Below are 15,963 nucleotides of genomic sequence, written 5' to 3'. Positions count from 1 at the left end.
TCCGGATTATACCTGCGGAAAAGCGAGCGGGGGCGAGGGGGGGGGGTTGGTTAGGGGTGCAAAGCGATGCCTCTTGCCCGGGAGCTGCTGTGATGCTCCATACAGCGCAGCGCAGATGGGGAAATAAGCGTGCGCGCTGCCGGCGCGGTCTTTAACACGCGTCTGTGTGTGTGCGAGGACGGAGGGAGCAGCATCCCCACCTCCCCCCCCCCCCCCCCACCTCCCCCCACCCCCCCATCCCGCCGCGGGGATCCGCGTCCGGCTCCGCGCTCGGGGTCGCGGGCGGCGGCGCCGGGAGCGGCGGCGGCAGCCGAGGCGCCCGTGCTGCCAGCTGCGCTCCGCTGCCCTGGAGAGAGAAGGGGAGGAAACCCCAGCCCGTCTTTGACGGGGAAACTCTGGTCCCCTGGGCAGTTTTATGGCAGCGAAGCGGCTCTCAGGCTGTGAAACTTAAAGAAAATTTCGTTTACAAACACCGAGGAATAAGAAGCGGGTGGTCGCTTGAGCTGTTGGTTTAGTTTTTATGAAACTGATACTGATTACTTCAGATTTTCCCGTATCTAGGTGACCTTTTGGTTGCAGGGATACCAGGTACCATTTGATTTTTTATTTGACTGTTGCTGCGAAACTGGTTTCATGCCTGATTGATTGGAGACTCGTACTGCAGAGGGCTGTGTTTGTTGATATGTTTGGGGGTGAAATACATAACTGGCAGAGTCCAAATACTTCGGGGCCGAGGGGTGGGGGGGGGAGAGATCTGGGAAAACTACTGTGCTCGTAATGTAAGCTTCCTTCCGCAAAATATCAGATGTAAATGGTCTTGGTTCTGATAACGTAGCACGACTCAGCTTCTTTTGTCGTCCATGGATGTTCTAGCCCACAGTCAAATTCACTTAGTGAAAAGTTAGTGAAGAGACATGTCTGTGCAGTACGTGAAGTGTGGATACTGTGGATAAACATGCTCGTCAAGTTGTGATAAGTTCTGCTTAAAAGAACAAAAGCAAATCCTTACGCTATCAGCAACCAGTGAGATGATTTTTCGGTTCTGGTATCCACTGAGGCGCTCGGAGGTGACAGAAACCAACGCTCCCAAAAAATCTCTTCGCTGCTGCATTCGTACTAATTTATATCTGTCATTTTAAACGGAACTCATATCAGCCCACAAATAATCTCTCTGCAGTTTTTTGATCCTCTCGGTTATGTTTACCAGGCAGTGCCTCTCTCTCTGGAAGTGCAGGACCTGGGCATTTTCATTTTGTTTTGTTTTGGTTTTTTCTTTGTGTGACCCAGGTTTTTATTTGCTGAAGTTTTAAAGTGTGCTTGCCTATTGATTATGTATGAAGTTTGAAATTTACTGCTGTGGGAAAGGTTGCTATGAAGCTCGTGCGCCAGTGTAATGTCAGGCCTTTAACTGAGATTTCCTGATACTCAGTGGTTCTGCTGGTGGTTCTGAGGGTTAAAATTCACTTACATCCTAATTTTAAGCCTTAACTAAGTTTCCTGGTTTTCAGAAATTCTGATCACTCACAGCTGCAATTGATTTATCTCAGAATTAGGCTTGCTCAGCACTTAAATCGGGGGTAGGTGATTATCTGGGAGTGACTTTATGTGACAGTAGGCGCTTCTGTCTGAAAATTTGAGGCTATAGGAACGCGATTTCATACAGAGAATGATGTTCTAATAAAATTTGTGCTTGAGGGGAATGTAGGCATAGGGCCATAGTTCTAAGTAAGGAAGTATTTGAGTCATTCAATTTAAGTTTTTTTTGGTTTGTTTTTATAATTTTGCTTAAAATAGCGGTTTTAAGTAGTGTTAAGGAATGAAACGTTAAATTCAATATTGGAAAATTAATACATTATAAAAGAAAAAAAGAGTATAATATTGATATCGTAACTATTGGCCCTTGAGTTTCTACCATTCTGATTATACTCTGAGCCAATTCCTTTAAAAAAAAAAAGAAAAACAAACATAAAAATTCTTGTTACTTATAAATGATTTTCAAATTGATGCATTTTGCTTCCTGCCTCGAGAGAGTGGCGTGCGGGATGGGAGGGGTTTGTTTGGGTCCATTTTAGACCCAGGTTTACTTTTCTTTCTGTGTTGCTCTTGCTGGCTGCCATGGAGGTTTGCAGAATTACGGATCTGTTTCATAGTCAGGCATCCCTGCCTAAGCTTTTCCCTTTCCTCTGTGGCAGGAGCGTTTCCCATTCAACTTTTCCACTACTTCTCTGCGTGCTCAGCCCGTCCTTCGTGTCTCCTCAGGTGGCTACAAGCAGTTGATATGGTTGTGAAGGGGCAGGTCAGTGCCCGGCCCCTCAGAGCTGCTGCTTCCTTCCAAACCATCCTGCGTTACCCTGGATGGTGAAGAGAAACGCTCTTGGCACACCAGCTTCCCTTGCTTTGCTCTCCCTGTAGCCTGGCAGTGGAAGGTCCTTGGAGGAGCAGAGCTGTGATGAGCAATTTCCACAGGGTTTATGTCCTGCCTGCCACCAACGTGTCCTTCTTTCGGGAACTCTTTGGTTCCATTCCTTCCTTGCTGCCCCCTTCCCTTTTTCCCTCCCAGGTCCCTGAGTGAGGGTGGTGCTGGCAGCGGCCGCGGGGTTGCGGCCGGCGAGGGCGGGCGGTGGTTGTGCTGACGTTGCCAAGCCGTTCCTTTCGGGGCAGGGCGGGGAGCGATAATTTGGGTCTTTTCTAACTGCTGGGCGGTTTTCTTTTGGAACCCATAGGGCTGTCATATCCATGAGACTTTTTCCCTCCGTTTGATTGAAATTGGACAGATGGTTGGGAGATGATGGATGGGGCAGGGAAACAGGACTGGCAGGCAGAGCGAGAGGAGGATGGACAGAGTGAGCGGATATGCCTTGTTTCCTTAGGAAATTAGGAAATTTCCTTAGGAAGTTGCACTGTCCTGTCATTTATTAATTTTACTTTTTTGTATATGTCTTTGCTAGTTATGGAGACAAAAGGATACCACAGCTACCCAGAAGGCTTAGATATGGAGAGACGGTGGGGTCAAGTTTCTCAGTCTGTGGAGTATTCTTCTATAGGTGCTGGAGAGCAGACTGGTGACAGTAACTATATGGAGATTGTAAACGTAAGCTGCGCTGCCGGTGCTTTTGCCAACAGCAGCGCTCAAGGAAACAACAAAGAAAAACCTGAGCTACTCTCCTGCCTGCAGCAAGACAGCAGCCAGCCTGGTCTTCTGCCCTCTGACATCAAAACCGAAACGGAGTCGAAGGAGCTGTCGGCAACGGTGGCCGAATCCATGGGTTTATATATGGATTCGATACGAGACGCCGATTACCCCTATGATCAGCAGAACCAGGGGAGCCCGGGGAAGATCTACCAGAACGTGGAGCAGCTGGTAAAGCTCTACAAGGAGAACGGCCATTGCTCTTCTCCCCTCCACGGCACCAGCAGGCCCTTGAGGTCTTTGATGTCGGACTCTGGGAGCGCTGTGAACGGTGGTGCCATGCAGGCTATTGTCAAAAGCCCTATCATGTGTCAAGAGAAAAGCCCTTCGGGCTGCAGCCCTCAGAACATGGCTTCCTCGGTGTGTAGTCCTGCTGGAGTCAACTCTGTGTCCTCAACTACTGCTAACTTTGGGAACTTTGCCGTGCACAGCCCCATCGGCCAGGGAACCCCTTTGTCGCGCTCGCCGAACATTGAGAACCGGGGGTCTATGTTGCACAGTCCCGCACACGTTAGCAACGTTGGGTCTCCGCTTTCTAGCCCTATAAGTAGCATGAAGTCACCGATTTCTAGTCCTCCCAGTCATTGCAGTGTGAAATCTCCCGTCTCGAGTCCCAACAATATCACGATGCGGTCTTCTGTGTCCAGTCCTGCGAACCTGAACTCCAGGAGCTCCATTGCCAGCCCTTCCAATGCCAACAACAGGTCCACCCGTTCTAGTCCAGCGGTTAGCACTGTGGGATCGTCCATCTGTAGCCCTGTAAACAACTCTCTAGGATTCCCGGCTTCCGGCACGCCGGCGGGACCTAGCAGAAGCCAAGATACTGTTCCCAGTCCAGAAACAAAAGACAAGGGCGCTCAAGAACTCACGTTTCCTAAGATGGAGGAAACTGAAAACGCCATCTCCAACAACAGCCAGATGAACCTTGTTCAGTTCATAAAACCCGAGCCAGATGGTTCGTTCGGCAGCGCATGCATTGGCAACAGCAGCAAAGTAAACTCCGATTCCCCCTTTTCAGTACCAGTGAAGCAAGAGTCGGCCAAGCATCCGTGTTCTGGTGCCTCTTTTAAAGGGAATCAAACAGTAAATCCTTTCCCATTTACAGATGGGTCGTATTTTTCTTTTATGGATGACAAAGACTATTACTCTCTTTCTGGGATTTTAGGACCACCTGTTTCTTCGTTTGATGGAAGTTGTGAGGGTAGCGGTTTTCCAAATCCAGGCCTACCTGTGGGAATTAAGCAGGAGCCTGACGATGGCAGCTATTACCAAGAAAACAGTATACCATCCTCTGCCATTGTGGGTGTAAATTCAGGTGGACAGTCCTTTCACTACAGGATCGGTGCCCAAGGCACGATATCTTTGTCGCGGCCGGTTGCTCGAGAGCAGGCGTTTCAGCACTTGAGCTCCTTCCCTCCTGTCAGCACGCTAGTGGAGACCTGGAAGTCGCATTCGGAGTTGGCATCCAGAAGAAGCGATGGGTATCCAGTTCTAGAGTACATTCCAGAAAACGTGTCCAGGTGAGCAGGCAAATTACTTCTTTTATTTATTTATTTATTTTTTTCCCCTCTCCTTCTCTTTTTTCTTCTTCCCCTGCATTAAACAAACGAGGTGTGAATTAAAATGGAGACCGGGGCAGTATTTTCTCAAGCCGATGCGTAATTCTTTGGTTGCATTTGAATTCTTATCATTAGATTTGCTGGTTTCTTGCTGTATTTTACTCTGCCTTTAATAAAAACAAAGCGCTGGCTTTAATATTTAAAAAGAACATATTATATTCTATTGTTATTAGATTTGAAAGTGTAGCTTTGGTATGTTTATGAGCTCTTACTACTATAAATGTTGTTTTTCCCATAATGAGAGCTTAGTAAAATTGCTCTCGTGTGTCCTATAAAGGTTTTTCTTTCTTAGCTGGTGCTTGAATGGGTTGTACCTCAGATGAAATGCTGAGATATGAAAACGATAGTGCTGGAGATCCATTTTTGTGAAGACGCATGGTTATAAGTTTGCGCCGGACTTCAACTGGTTAAGTTTAAAAACTAAACCTTACAAGCCTGTGGCAACATATTATTTCTGCATTTTAACTGTAGGAACATTTGGTTTGTATATATAGAAAAATGCCTCCAGAAGGAGGAGGGCTGTTAAAACTTGACGCATTTGAAAGGGATAAATGGATAAACTGATCTCCTCACTTTTGGTGGAAGAGAAATATGCAAGTGTCATTTGAATTTGTGTTTCTTGGCTAATTTGTGGAAGCACATACTTCTTCAGCAAACAGGTGTTTCATGTATCTGATAAAGGACCCTTACTTTCATAGACTGGTTTCATAGTCAGTATTACAAGTTATTAAAGCGCACCTGACAGCATGACTGAGTTGGAATAGCTACATCGCCTCTTGGTGTGTCACACAAGTTCACCAAAGGTTTGTGCCAAAGCTCAGCCAAATAGCTGGTAACAGAATTTGCGTTTACCTTTCTCAGGTCTTTTTTTCTCATCACGAGATACGCAGCTGCCCTCAGTGAGTGAGATGTCTGCCTTATTCTTGGAGTGAGCTGGAGAGGATGTGTAGCGTTTTCTGTATTTGTATGATGCTACATATTTCAGAAAAAAAATAGTGTTGCAGTGAAAAACATAATACGTAAAATAATGGTGCTTTTGAGGAGGGAAAACAGCCTAATCTACCTGGGAGGAACAAAAAGACTTTAAATATTTCCGTTTTATTCTCAGACCCGTCCAACAGCTCTACAACCTCCTTATCATTTTGCAAGCCGTACTTCACTTTTTCTTTGGCTATTTCAAAGAATTCACTTTTTAATACATCTTTCTCAGCTTGAAAGGGCTGTATCCCACCTTCATGCTAAACTTTGCATGTAGATGGATATCTGTTATCACCCAGGCTTGGCCTAAATGTGCTTTCTTGGGTCAAGGAAGATAAAGTCACTGTTTTCTAGTTGTTTTACCTGATGAAATTTTCCTAAATTGCATTATTTATGTAGTGAGAAAAGTTCACCAGAAGACTGAGGGGATGCCTGAAAATAAAGACCTAATATTTTGGTGCCTTTGTGGTTGAGCACTTTCGCTTGGGCGAGTAGCTCCTGCCAGCCGTGAGAGCTCTCGCGTGAGTGAGCTCTTGCGTGAGTAAGCGCTGCTTGCGCTGCGTCAAGGTTGTCCTCCATTGTAGGGACAGGCACAAAAAAAGAGGGAATGCTGGTAGGAGCATGGTTGTCATCAATAAATAGTTGTGTTTTGAATGACAGTTTCTCATAAGGCTTTTGAAGGAGTCTTCTGATCTGACATTAGTCCACGGTTGCTCTTCTCATCTATTTAGCTCTAGACCATTCAGTGGATAATGTGTGTCATCAGCCTTGGAACGCTTTTCTATCTCTGTTCTCTAAGCTGATACCTCAGTAAGATGTGCAGGCGAGCGTAGCTGTTGCTTCGCAGGATTCAAACCCTGAGATTTTTAGCGCGCAGAGCGATTACTGCACGTGTGGAATTCTGTTCAGGTGATGGAGGTACGCAGGGTTGCAACACTTCAGGCATCCTGATCTGTAGTTCAAATTAGGACATGTGTCATCGTTTCAGATCTCTTAACCCAGCCCCATTGTTTAACTAAATGTTGCTCTTAATCTGCTTGGCAGTGGCTTTACGCTAACAGGTGCAGCTGGAGACCTGTGCAAAGCCCTTACAAGTTTCAAGGTAAATTCATGTAGAGGTCACTTTAGAGGTATAGATTTGAACGCGTGGGTGCCTGCTCGGGTGTTTGTCTGCTGATGTGACACGTCACAAAGACTAGACATAGGATGTCACACAAGTAAAAGCTCATTATTGCTAATGAACCTCGAATTGATCTTTACCTTTCTCTTCATTTCTGTGCCACGTTCCAGCTAAGACAGAGGAAATCACACACAAGTTTGTTCACGCTCCAAAGTGTTGTAATAAGATGTGCATAGTTTAAAACCATGTCATACCCGACATCCCAAGGTGGGTTTCAGCTGTCCCGTGTCAGCACAGTATGGGGAGGGCAAAGTCTCTCTTCCTTCATGTCATCAGAACAGCAGCATTGCATCTCTGCACTCTGCATCCAAACCAGATCCTTGTTACTGCCAGTCAGGTTTTTTTACCTGATGTGTCAGCCGTATCAGGCATCATGCATTTTGCAGACTTCTTACAGCATATGATTAACCTTTCAAAGTTTGCAATATTTTAAAGTTTCTGGTGTTCTAAGTCTTCATCTTTTTTTCCAGATATGCTTATCCTGCAATATAAATTGGTATAAGCAAAGACTAAGGTGAAGGGAAAAAATAGATGACATGGTTCTCTAAAGCCACAAGATGACCAGCATTGAATATGTCTCGTTTTGACAGCGTTGATTTCTGAAGCTCAACATCTTACCCTTTTTAGACTGCTTCTGACTTGGAGCTTACATGGTGAAAAGGAGTGGGTGATCAGGAATGAAGAAGACTTTTCACATTGAGAATGAATTTTTAGAATATTACTGTAAAAGATTGATTTTCTTTTCCTGTTAGAATATCACCTTTCTTGAGGCAGTTAGACTTGCTGAGAGTGTCTAATAAACATAGTTTAGGCATTTAATACGCCTTGCTACATTACTGACTGTGGCAAGTACCCACTGTCAACCAGAACGTTTCTCTTTTTCTTCTTCAGTTACTTTTATTAGATGCTCACAGTTACAGTTCTTTTTAAGTTAGTTGGTGGTAACTTTCTTTATAACATTGCAGCTTGTGGTGTTTGGGGAATGAGAGCCTCTGAAGCAAAACCAGATTCCCTTACTCCCTTTTAAGTGTTTTTCTTCTGCGAATATGCATGCAGAATATGTCTTTGTCTTTGAAAGAGTTTTGCATGTTTAATTTTTAATAGAGAATGAATCATACCTGTCTGTCTGTGTGTATACATCCCCCCCCCACCCCCCCATGAATGACATTTCTAAGAAATAATGGTTTCTAAACTAAATAATAGCAAAGTGCACTTGAAAAAGAAGGTATGTGTGATGTCATTGATGAAAACCTACGCTAGAGATCCAGATAAGATTTCACTTGAAGGTGATTGCTCATCTGAATCAGGGTACCAGCCTAAGCCTCATGATCGTGTCAATTATGCAATTTTCAAAACGGCCTAGGAAAATGTCATGGTTGCTTGGAACAACAGTAAAAATTGAGGAGGATGACCTTTCTGCTGCATTAGCTCTTACCTAAAGCTTTTTCTGCAAATGTGCCTTTTCCCTCTAATTTCCATATTAACTCATGTATGTACACATACATACTTGCTTTTCTCAGCAGCTGTTCTGGAAACAAAGGGCTGATAATTCCCACTGTAGTTTATTCCTGGCTGTTCTACTGGTGTAATCCAGTATGGGATGGATTCACAAAGTTCAATGTGTTATTATTAAAAAAGTTTACTATTTTAACATAAATTGCATACACTTATCAGTAATTGTGTTTCAATTGTTGTCACTCAGACAAGGAGACTTCTCTTCAGAACAGTGTTTCATGATATTTTAAAGTCTAATTTATGTCTGTTAAATGGAGTTGAAAGACTGCCATTGACTTCCCAGGGTTTATATTCAAATCTTTGATCAAACGTTGACAATATTTTAGAGACTTCTTATGTCTTGTCTGTTCCTGAGCCATTCCCATGGATCAACATTTTTTTTCATAGCCTCTACTTGTAGCAGCCCCAAAAAAACCCCACCCAATCCAACTCAAAATATGATCTTAATTTATGTGTAGCCTTCACTGACTTGACTAGGTGATTCTGGTTAAAATCTGATTTCGGGGTATTGCAAGTATTTTTGTAAATAAACTTTTGTGTTAAATATTATCTAGAATAGTCACTTATCAGAATTATACCTGCCAGAGAGATAAAGGTCTGGTAAATATTATTTTTAGAATTTATGAATGGCCTTGACCTCTGTTTGTTTGCTGACGGACTTTATGGGAAAAAGACCGTGCTGTTAAAATATTCTCCATGCTCGGCAGGACTGTTTTCCCTCCTAACTTCCCACAAATTTACTGTGCGTGTTTTTTTCACCACTGATTCTTTCATATTGTTGACCATAGCCTTAAATCTGTACTTTTTCTTCTTTCAATTTGAAAAGTTACACTTGTTCTTGTATAATTTTGTGTAATTTTTAACAGCTCTGGGTGTAATCTTGATACAGCAGGAACCTCTACATATGTATGTCTTTTTTATCACTAAAGAAGTTAGGAGTCTGTATTAATTTGTCAGGCCAGGAGGTCTAAATGTTCTCCTTAGCATACCAGCATGCATTTAATGGCCTCATACGTTCTACAGCTTGCTTTATTGAGGGTGCTCTTTTTTTGTTTTGCTTTCTTTATTGAGGAGTTCAAAATCTGTATCAAGTTTCTTTTGAAAATGTGACTGCTAATGATTTCTTATTTTCCCTTAAAATTATACACATCCATTGACTCCTGTGCTGTGGCAGGGAGATGTCCACATTGCTGGAAAACTATGTTCCATAAATGGATGGATCTTCCAAATCTGAGGAAATAAGAGCTCCGTTGCCAGTCCGTGTGCCAGTATCTGGTGGGTGGTTATTTCTTTGTGTGTGGGAGTAAGTAACGTTACTTATTACTAAAGCATTTCTGTTGCTAGTTGATACTGCTGAACTTTGCAATACTTGGCTATTGGGAATCAGTTTGCTGTAGTTTCTTCTGATAATAGTTAATAATTGTTTCGTAGCTTTTATGTCACTTTTGGTGATACAGAATCTCACTATGATAGCTTCTTCGGATATTTTTCTGAAAAAGGGGAAGGTGGGATCACCTTCGTGCACAGGTTGTAGCGAGCAGAAGAAATGTGGATTATCCGTATTCCAACAGTATGTATCAGTCCATTTTCATGAGGGCTGGAAGACACTGATGTCTGAAATATGTACTGTATAAAAGTGTTCCCATTCTATTTTATGGGGTATGTGTCGCAGTTGTGCAGGTAAGCGTGCATAGGGATTGCTGCCGCGATATCGATACTCGTGCAGTACTTGTATTGTCTGCAGAGGGTGTAGATTGTTAAGTTGTGATTAAGTAACCTGTCCTTACTCAACCAACACTTAGCGTTAATGGAACTTGAACCTGCCACAACGTGCTCTGCCCAGCTGAATCAGATTCCTAGATACATATTAGTGCTTTACTGAACCCAGGCTTGGGCAGCGGTCGCTGTTGGGCGTCGATTGTAGCTGAACGATGCATCGTTTGCAGTGGCGAAATACACTGTTGGGCTGTGCCTTGTCTGGTCTGGCTCTGGTTTTGCTCTTTGGGTGCGTTGTATGTGAGAGCCAGGTCGCGTTCTGATCCGCTTCACTCTGAAGCTCTAAGAACCAACAGTCAGTGCAACTCCGCGAGAAGAGTGATGAGCAAACTAAAGGGACAGGAGGGGAAAGGAGCCTATGAAATAGGATTCCTAAGTGCACATTTCTGCTCAAAGGTAACGCATTGTTGAGCTGTAATCTCAGCATTTGTATTTTCAGGGTGTGCTTTTAAAAGGCAGTTTCTGTTTTTTTCAACTGCATAGATTATGTCTTCGAACAGAGCTGTAGGATCTGGAGTTAATAATGGACTTATTTTAACCAAAACTTCTTGCAGAACAGTGGAGTGCTGTGATTTCAGATTTAAGCTCTCAGAGGTCGGAAGATACCACAGTTTAGGATGAATATAGTGCCATAACTTGTTCTTTGGCAAATGTGCCTTAGCAATATGGCTGTATAAGAGTGATAAAAACTGGCCGATGAGGAAACTGAGAAGAGTATGTGAAAAGCAGGTATTAAGTGTGTCTAAGTTTAGTACTTTTATCAGTTTTCACATGCTGCTGGTTGCTACACGGTGCTTGGTGCTCAGCATATGAATTACTTGACTTCAGCTGCAGTCTTCCTCTGAGTGAGAAAGATCTGTGTAGAAAAGACAAGGAGTATTTCCATTGTGTGCAATTGTCCAAGTCCTGCAGCATTACTGGGCAGGTTTGAACGCATCCTAACTAGACCATGGAATGATTTGACTGCTTGCTGCCCTACTAGTGCGAACTGCAGAAGAAGGTCACAGTCTGTTGGGTCCCCATGAAAGCCCTCTCCTGATGGAGCCACCTTGACTTTGCTGCTGGAGGAGGTAGGCTGACGTTGGAGGAAGACAGACTCTTGATTTACACGACGGGGGAAGGGACTGTAGGTTGGAAAGGCCCTGTTTATCCATGCCGGCAGTTCCCAAAGTAGCCTGTTCCGGTACCGCTGCCTGCAAGAACAGCGCGTGAGAGGAGGCACTACCTTCTCACGCTTGGAAGAAGGATGCGTGCACATCCATAGGAACATGCATCCTTCTGTTCAGGGACCTTGGAGTTTTACAAAACCTGGAGAGTTGATTTACTTTCAGGAGAAAGTTTTCAAATACACCATCTCTTTAAATGGGAAGTTTTGACCTTGTTTTTTTGTTGTTGGGTTTTTTTTTTGTGTGGTTTTTTTTTTTTGGCAACTGAGGTTTATTAATGTGGTTCACCAGAGGTTAAGAGTGTGTTTTCTGAAAGGATATGATCTGGTGGTTGTCCTTCTGTGCTTTACTGAAATCAGTGCTGAAGGATTTAAAAGACAAAAACCAACACTGCCTCCCTTAACCCCCAGAATACCCCCCAAAACAAACAAGCCTCAGAAAACCAAAACCATGCTGTTGGTGAGTCTGGATTCTTAAAACAATAAGTAACACTGTTTGTATCTGTTCAGTATGTGGACAAATATTTTTGCAAGACAGTTTCTTTACTGAGTTGTATTATAGAATACACCTTCCCATGTTCGTGGTAGGTCACAAGAAAATATCTTGAAGTTGAATTTTATTTCTTAATCTTTATATCTTAAACTGTGAATTAAGCTCCTACAATTACATTAGAATGTGTTGTTAGCTGGTTGCTAAATGAAATTTCTATAAATCGGTGATCTGTAAGCTGCATGTTTGCTTCGTGAACAAATTGATAACTTAAAGTTCATATTTGGAGGTGGGTTAACTTAGGGTTAGTATATAAAGGTATTTATTTAAAGAGAAAAAAATAAACTGTAGTTGGAACATCTGAGCAGAATCAGAATCTGATATTTGTGGATAATACGTAAAACAGCTTATAGGAATTTGTACGCTCTCCTAAGATGCATGGGTATGCTGCTGATTGTGGTTAGTGATAATTAATAATAGATCAAAGAGTTATAGCCCTGAGGTTAAAAAGCAAATTTCAGACTAATTGCTGAATGTTTCTGACAATTTTTATACCACTTCAGTCATTTCCATTCTGTCTTCTAAGCAGTACTTCCTACTTGCGTTTGGACGTGAAATAACTTTTTGAATGGGCTTTCAGGCTAAAATTTGGACTGGATGCATGAATCTTTTCTATTTGCTTTTATTTCCTGGTCTGCTTTTGGTAGGTGCTATCACATGTTTCTAAAAATGGTAGCTTTATAAACCAGTTCCCTAGCAATTAGGTTTCTGAAAAAAAAAATTTAAAAATCTGCCATCTTTAATAATGTTTTCTGCATCTTTTGGATTTGGGAGAATATCTTACTTTCATTTTTGTGTCTTTGCATATGACCATTTCAGGTTCGTATTCAGTCTTAGGTCTGCAAAATAAACGTGTATTTCAGAGGTTTATTTTGGGCAGTGTTATCTATCAGCAGTCTAAGAGTTTTTAATCACAGGTCAGAATTGGGAAGTAAGTAGCTAGATTTGTCCTGACTAGGATTTTGGCTGTCCCAGCTGCCCAACTATAGGGTCTTGCTAGCATTTTTGGCAATGGTTTTCCAAATACCGTATTGTGCTAACGTGATAGCGCGGTCCTGTGAAACCCGTCGCTGCAGTACTTCATTTCTTTTGTTCGCCAGCTCTTCCTCTGTACCCACCTCGCAGGGTCAGGATGGAGGGTGAGCGCCAACTGTCCCGGTCTTGGCTTGGGAGTCCCCCAAGGAGCTTGGAGCAGTTCTCTAGGCAAAGCGGTGCTCTGCTCAATTAAGTTTCAAGTCCTGCTTTGCTTCTTGATGATGGCAGGTTCAGGCCACGTAGGAAAAGGGGCAGCCGCTGCGTTTCATTGGAACAAGGGCAGCCCATCTCCCGTGTGGCGGGAGGCGCGTCGCCATGCTGGGGCAAGGCAGCTGCCCGCGCGTCCTGGCGAGCTTGCGCAAGGCAGCCGCCTCCGTGTACCCGTGCGAATGTCCTTACCGAGACCTGTGCTCTCCGAGCCCTTTGGAAACCCTGTTTCACAACCGGCGAGCCTCGGTTTACTCTGGCAATGTCTCACCTTGAAAAAATCAATCGTGTCTGTATCTTTAGCTCTTCGTTAGTGCTGCTGAAGGTAAGGGGGGAGGGGGCTGTTTTGCAGGTAATTCAGCGTGTTCGCCGTTCAGACGTGGCCTTTTGTCTGACCAAAGCAAGGCTGGAAGTGGGACCTGGTCTCCCAGTCAAGTTTCATGTCACTGCCCTCAGATGAGGAGCAGGAAAGGGATGGCTTCTGGAAGTGCATCTTAAGGTCGGGGCATCAAGACAGCAACCTTTATTTTCCCTTGGGAGGCTTGAGTTCAAATCCAAGCCCCTCCAAAAGGTCGGAGATCTCACTTTTAGCATTTGCTGAAGCCTTGTCTCTAGAAACCTGTCAGGCACTTCAGCATTTTTGAAGACTGGAGTGGCAGGGACCTTGGAAATGAAGGTGGGTGGGAAATTTGCACTGTTTCCAGGCAGACTATCTGAGCTGTCAGCTTCATTATTTTAAACTAAATTAAATTTGTGCTAGAGAGTGCAGTATGTTAGAGGAGTTAGGGAGCTCTTCCTCTAATGGTAGCTTCAGATCTGCTTTGCTAGATCTAACTTCGTTAACTTCCAAACTCGTTTTGATAAGTTAAAAAAAAAACCCACAAACAAAACAAATCAACACAAAACCTTGCACAGGTGTTGATCCTGGGATATGTGAAAACTTCCAGAAAAAAATGAAGAGTCTCGTTCGAAGAGAATATAGTATTATGTTTGCCATATCTAAGGATCAAGGTCTGTTCTTTTTTATTGTTTAGTAGAAAACGAACACAGGTCATCAGTTCTGGCCCGTGGGTCAAGGGATGCACGCTTCTGGACCCTTGGCAGATGTCGCTTTCCATAACTGGCAAGAGGTCTTGTCCCAGAGCTGGGCATGGCCCTTTGCTACGTCCATGTCAATATGTTTGGGCAGTAAAGCTGCCCTCTGAAGCTGTGTATGGCAGGGGGGCTCCTGCAGCTCTCCGGGCACCCCGAGCCTGGCACTGAGAGGATGGAATGCCCTCGTGGGATGCTGTGGCAGAGGTCCTCTTCCCCTTTTCTTGGGGATTGCCCCCCAGCTGGTAGCTGTTTGCGTGGGTTTAGGGTGCACCGTGTTTTGGTTTTGTTGTTTCCGTTTTAAATTTGTTTGTTTGGTTGTAAGCACTAAGGCTTTCTTAAGTTGATAATTTAAAACAAATACTGGCCAGTAAACATTCCTTAAGGATTAGAAAAAGTTACTGGACGTGACTGGCTTGTCAAAATTCGGCACTGAACCTTCGTCGCAGACCACCCTGCTGTAAAATGCATCAAGTGAAACCACATTGCTGCAGGATTAGCTCTGTAAACCCCGTACGGCTTTACCACGCTCGTCCTTCACATACGCGGTGGCACAACAGAATGATTCCAATTGATTTGATTAGGATTTTTAAATCCTTATTTTAACCTGAATCCGTGTAAACTAGCTGGAAGATGAACAAAGTGGGGGGGGTTAGACGTGTCAGCTTCTACTCAGCGTATGGAAGTAAATATTGGAAGCGGTCCAGAGCTTTATGGCTGCTGCCAACTAATGACATAAGATAATGTTGCAATGAAACAATGCACTTGATTTGCGCTTGTTTCCCGACTGACCTTTCGGATTCTTGAGATTGCTTGGAATTTATGTTTTTGATGATTTGACAGTAAAAAGGAGATTAGGCACTGAAAATTTTGACTGATTAAATATGCGGTAATGACAACTTCAAACTGCACATGCAGATAACGAGATAAAGGACTGTTACTCATTTCATATTAAACCCATTTGGTGGAATAAGCAAGGAGGATGAGTGTTTTGGATGGACCTGTTATTTTGAAAAGAAAAAAAACCCAGCGCAGCTAATTTATATAGAAATACAAGTGAAAAGAGTGAGTTGCTGATTTACTTTTTTTTTTTTTCTGGGACCAAGACTGCAGCCATAGTGGGTCTGCAAATTGTCCTGCATTTCTTTCCTAACATAAACAAGACTTAACTGTGTGCAGAAGGCTGCTGACAAACTCGTTAAGTTTTTGTTGGCATTTTTATTTGAATCAGAAATGTGCTTTTGAAGAGAATCTTCCAGTTGCCCCCATCTTCTGCACTGCGGTTCACATTATGAGGCAGCTGAGGAGTGAAGAACCAGATACTTCTTAGCCAGCAGTGAATGAAAAAAGTGCTTGAGGAACTTCCTAAGGCACTCACTCCAGCCTCTGATGGCTTCTGTCTGCGGGATCCCGCTGGAGCTGGCCTGAAGCAGGACCCTTGCAACACCTATAAAGTGGATAGTGGATCCTCACTCTATAGATCTCCTGCTATTGCATCATGCTGCCTGTAATGTAGGTACTGCCTGGGTGCTAATTGCATTTTCACCTGTTAACTCAAGCATTTTAATTGAAAAAAAAGATTCAGGGTTACAGGCAGAGGAAATTATTCCGTAGAAAAATTGGAGGCCCTGTTTTCATCATATGTGTTCATCAGTT

At 43.5% G+C, this 15,963-nt stretch overlaps 1 protein-coding gene across 4 annotated transcripts in view; it reads left to right on the top strand.

The window, feature by feature from the left end:
- The first annotated feature begins 542 nt into the window (after positions 1-542).
- NR3C2 (nuclear receptor subfamily 3 group C member 2) overlaps positions 543-15,963 on the top strand; it is a 212,030-nt gene continuing 196,609 nt past the window's right edge. For 2 of the 4 annotated variants that reach the window (XM_086612537.1, XM_086612535.1), the window contains exon 1: positions 2,951-4,710. In XM_086612537.1, the coding sequence (XP_086468663.1) occupies positions 2,951-4,710 (1,760 nt within the window). Of the gene's footprint in view, positions 589-2,935; positions 4,711-15,963 lie in introns of those variants that run through there. The other 2 variants (XM_086612538.1, XM_086612536.1) reach the window with 2 other exon arrangements.

Source organism: Tauraco erythrolophus, chromosome 5 (genome assembly GCF_009769465.1).
Source record: "Tauraco erythrolophus isolate bTauEry1 chromosome 5, bTauEry1.pri, whole genome shotgun sequence".
NCBI classification, from domain to species: domain Eukaryota; kingdom Metazoa; phylum Chordata; class Aves; order Musophagiformes; family Musophagidae; genus Tauraco; species Tauraco erythrolophus.
The sequence above is the reverse complement of the archived record's forward strand: the minus strand, read 5'-3'. Positions and strand labels throughout refer to the sequence as shown.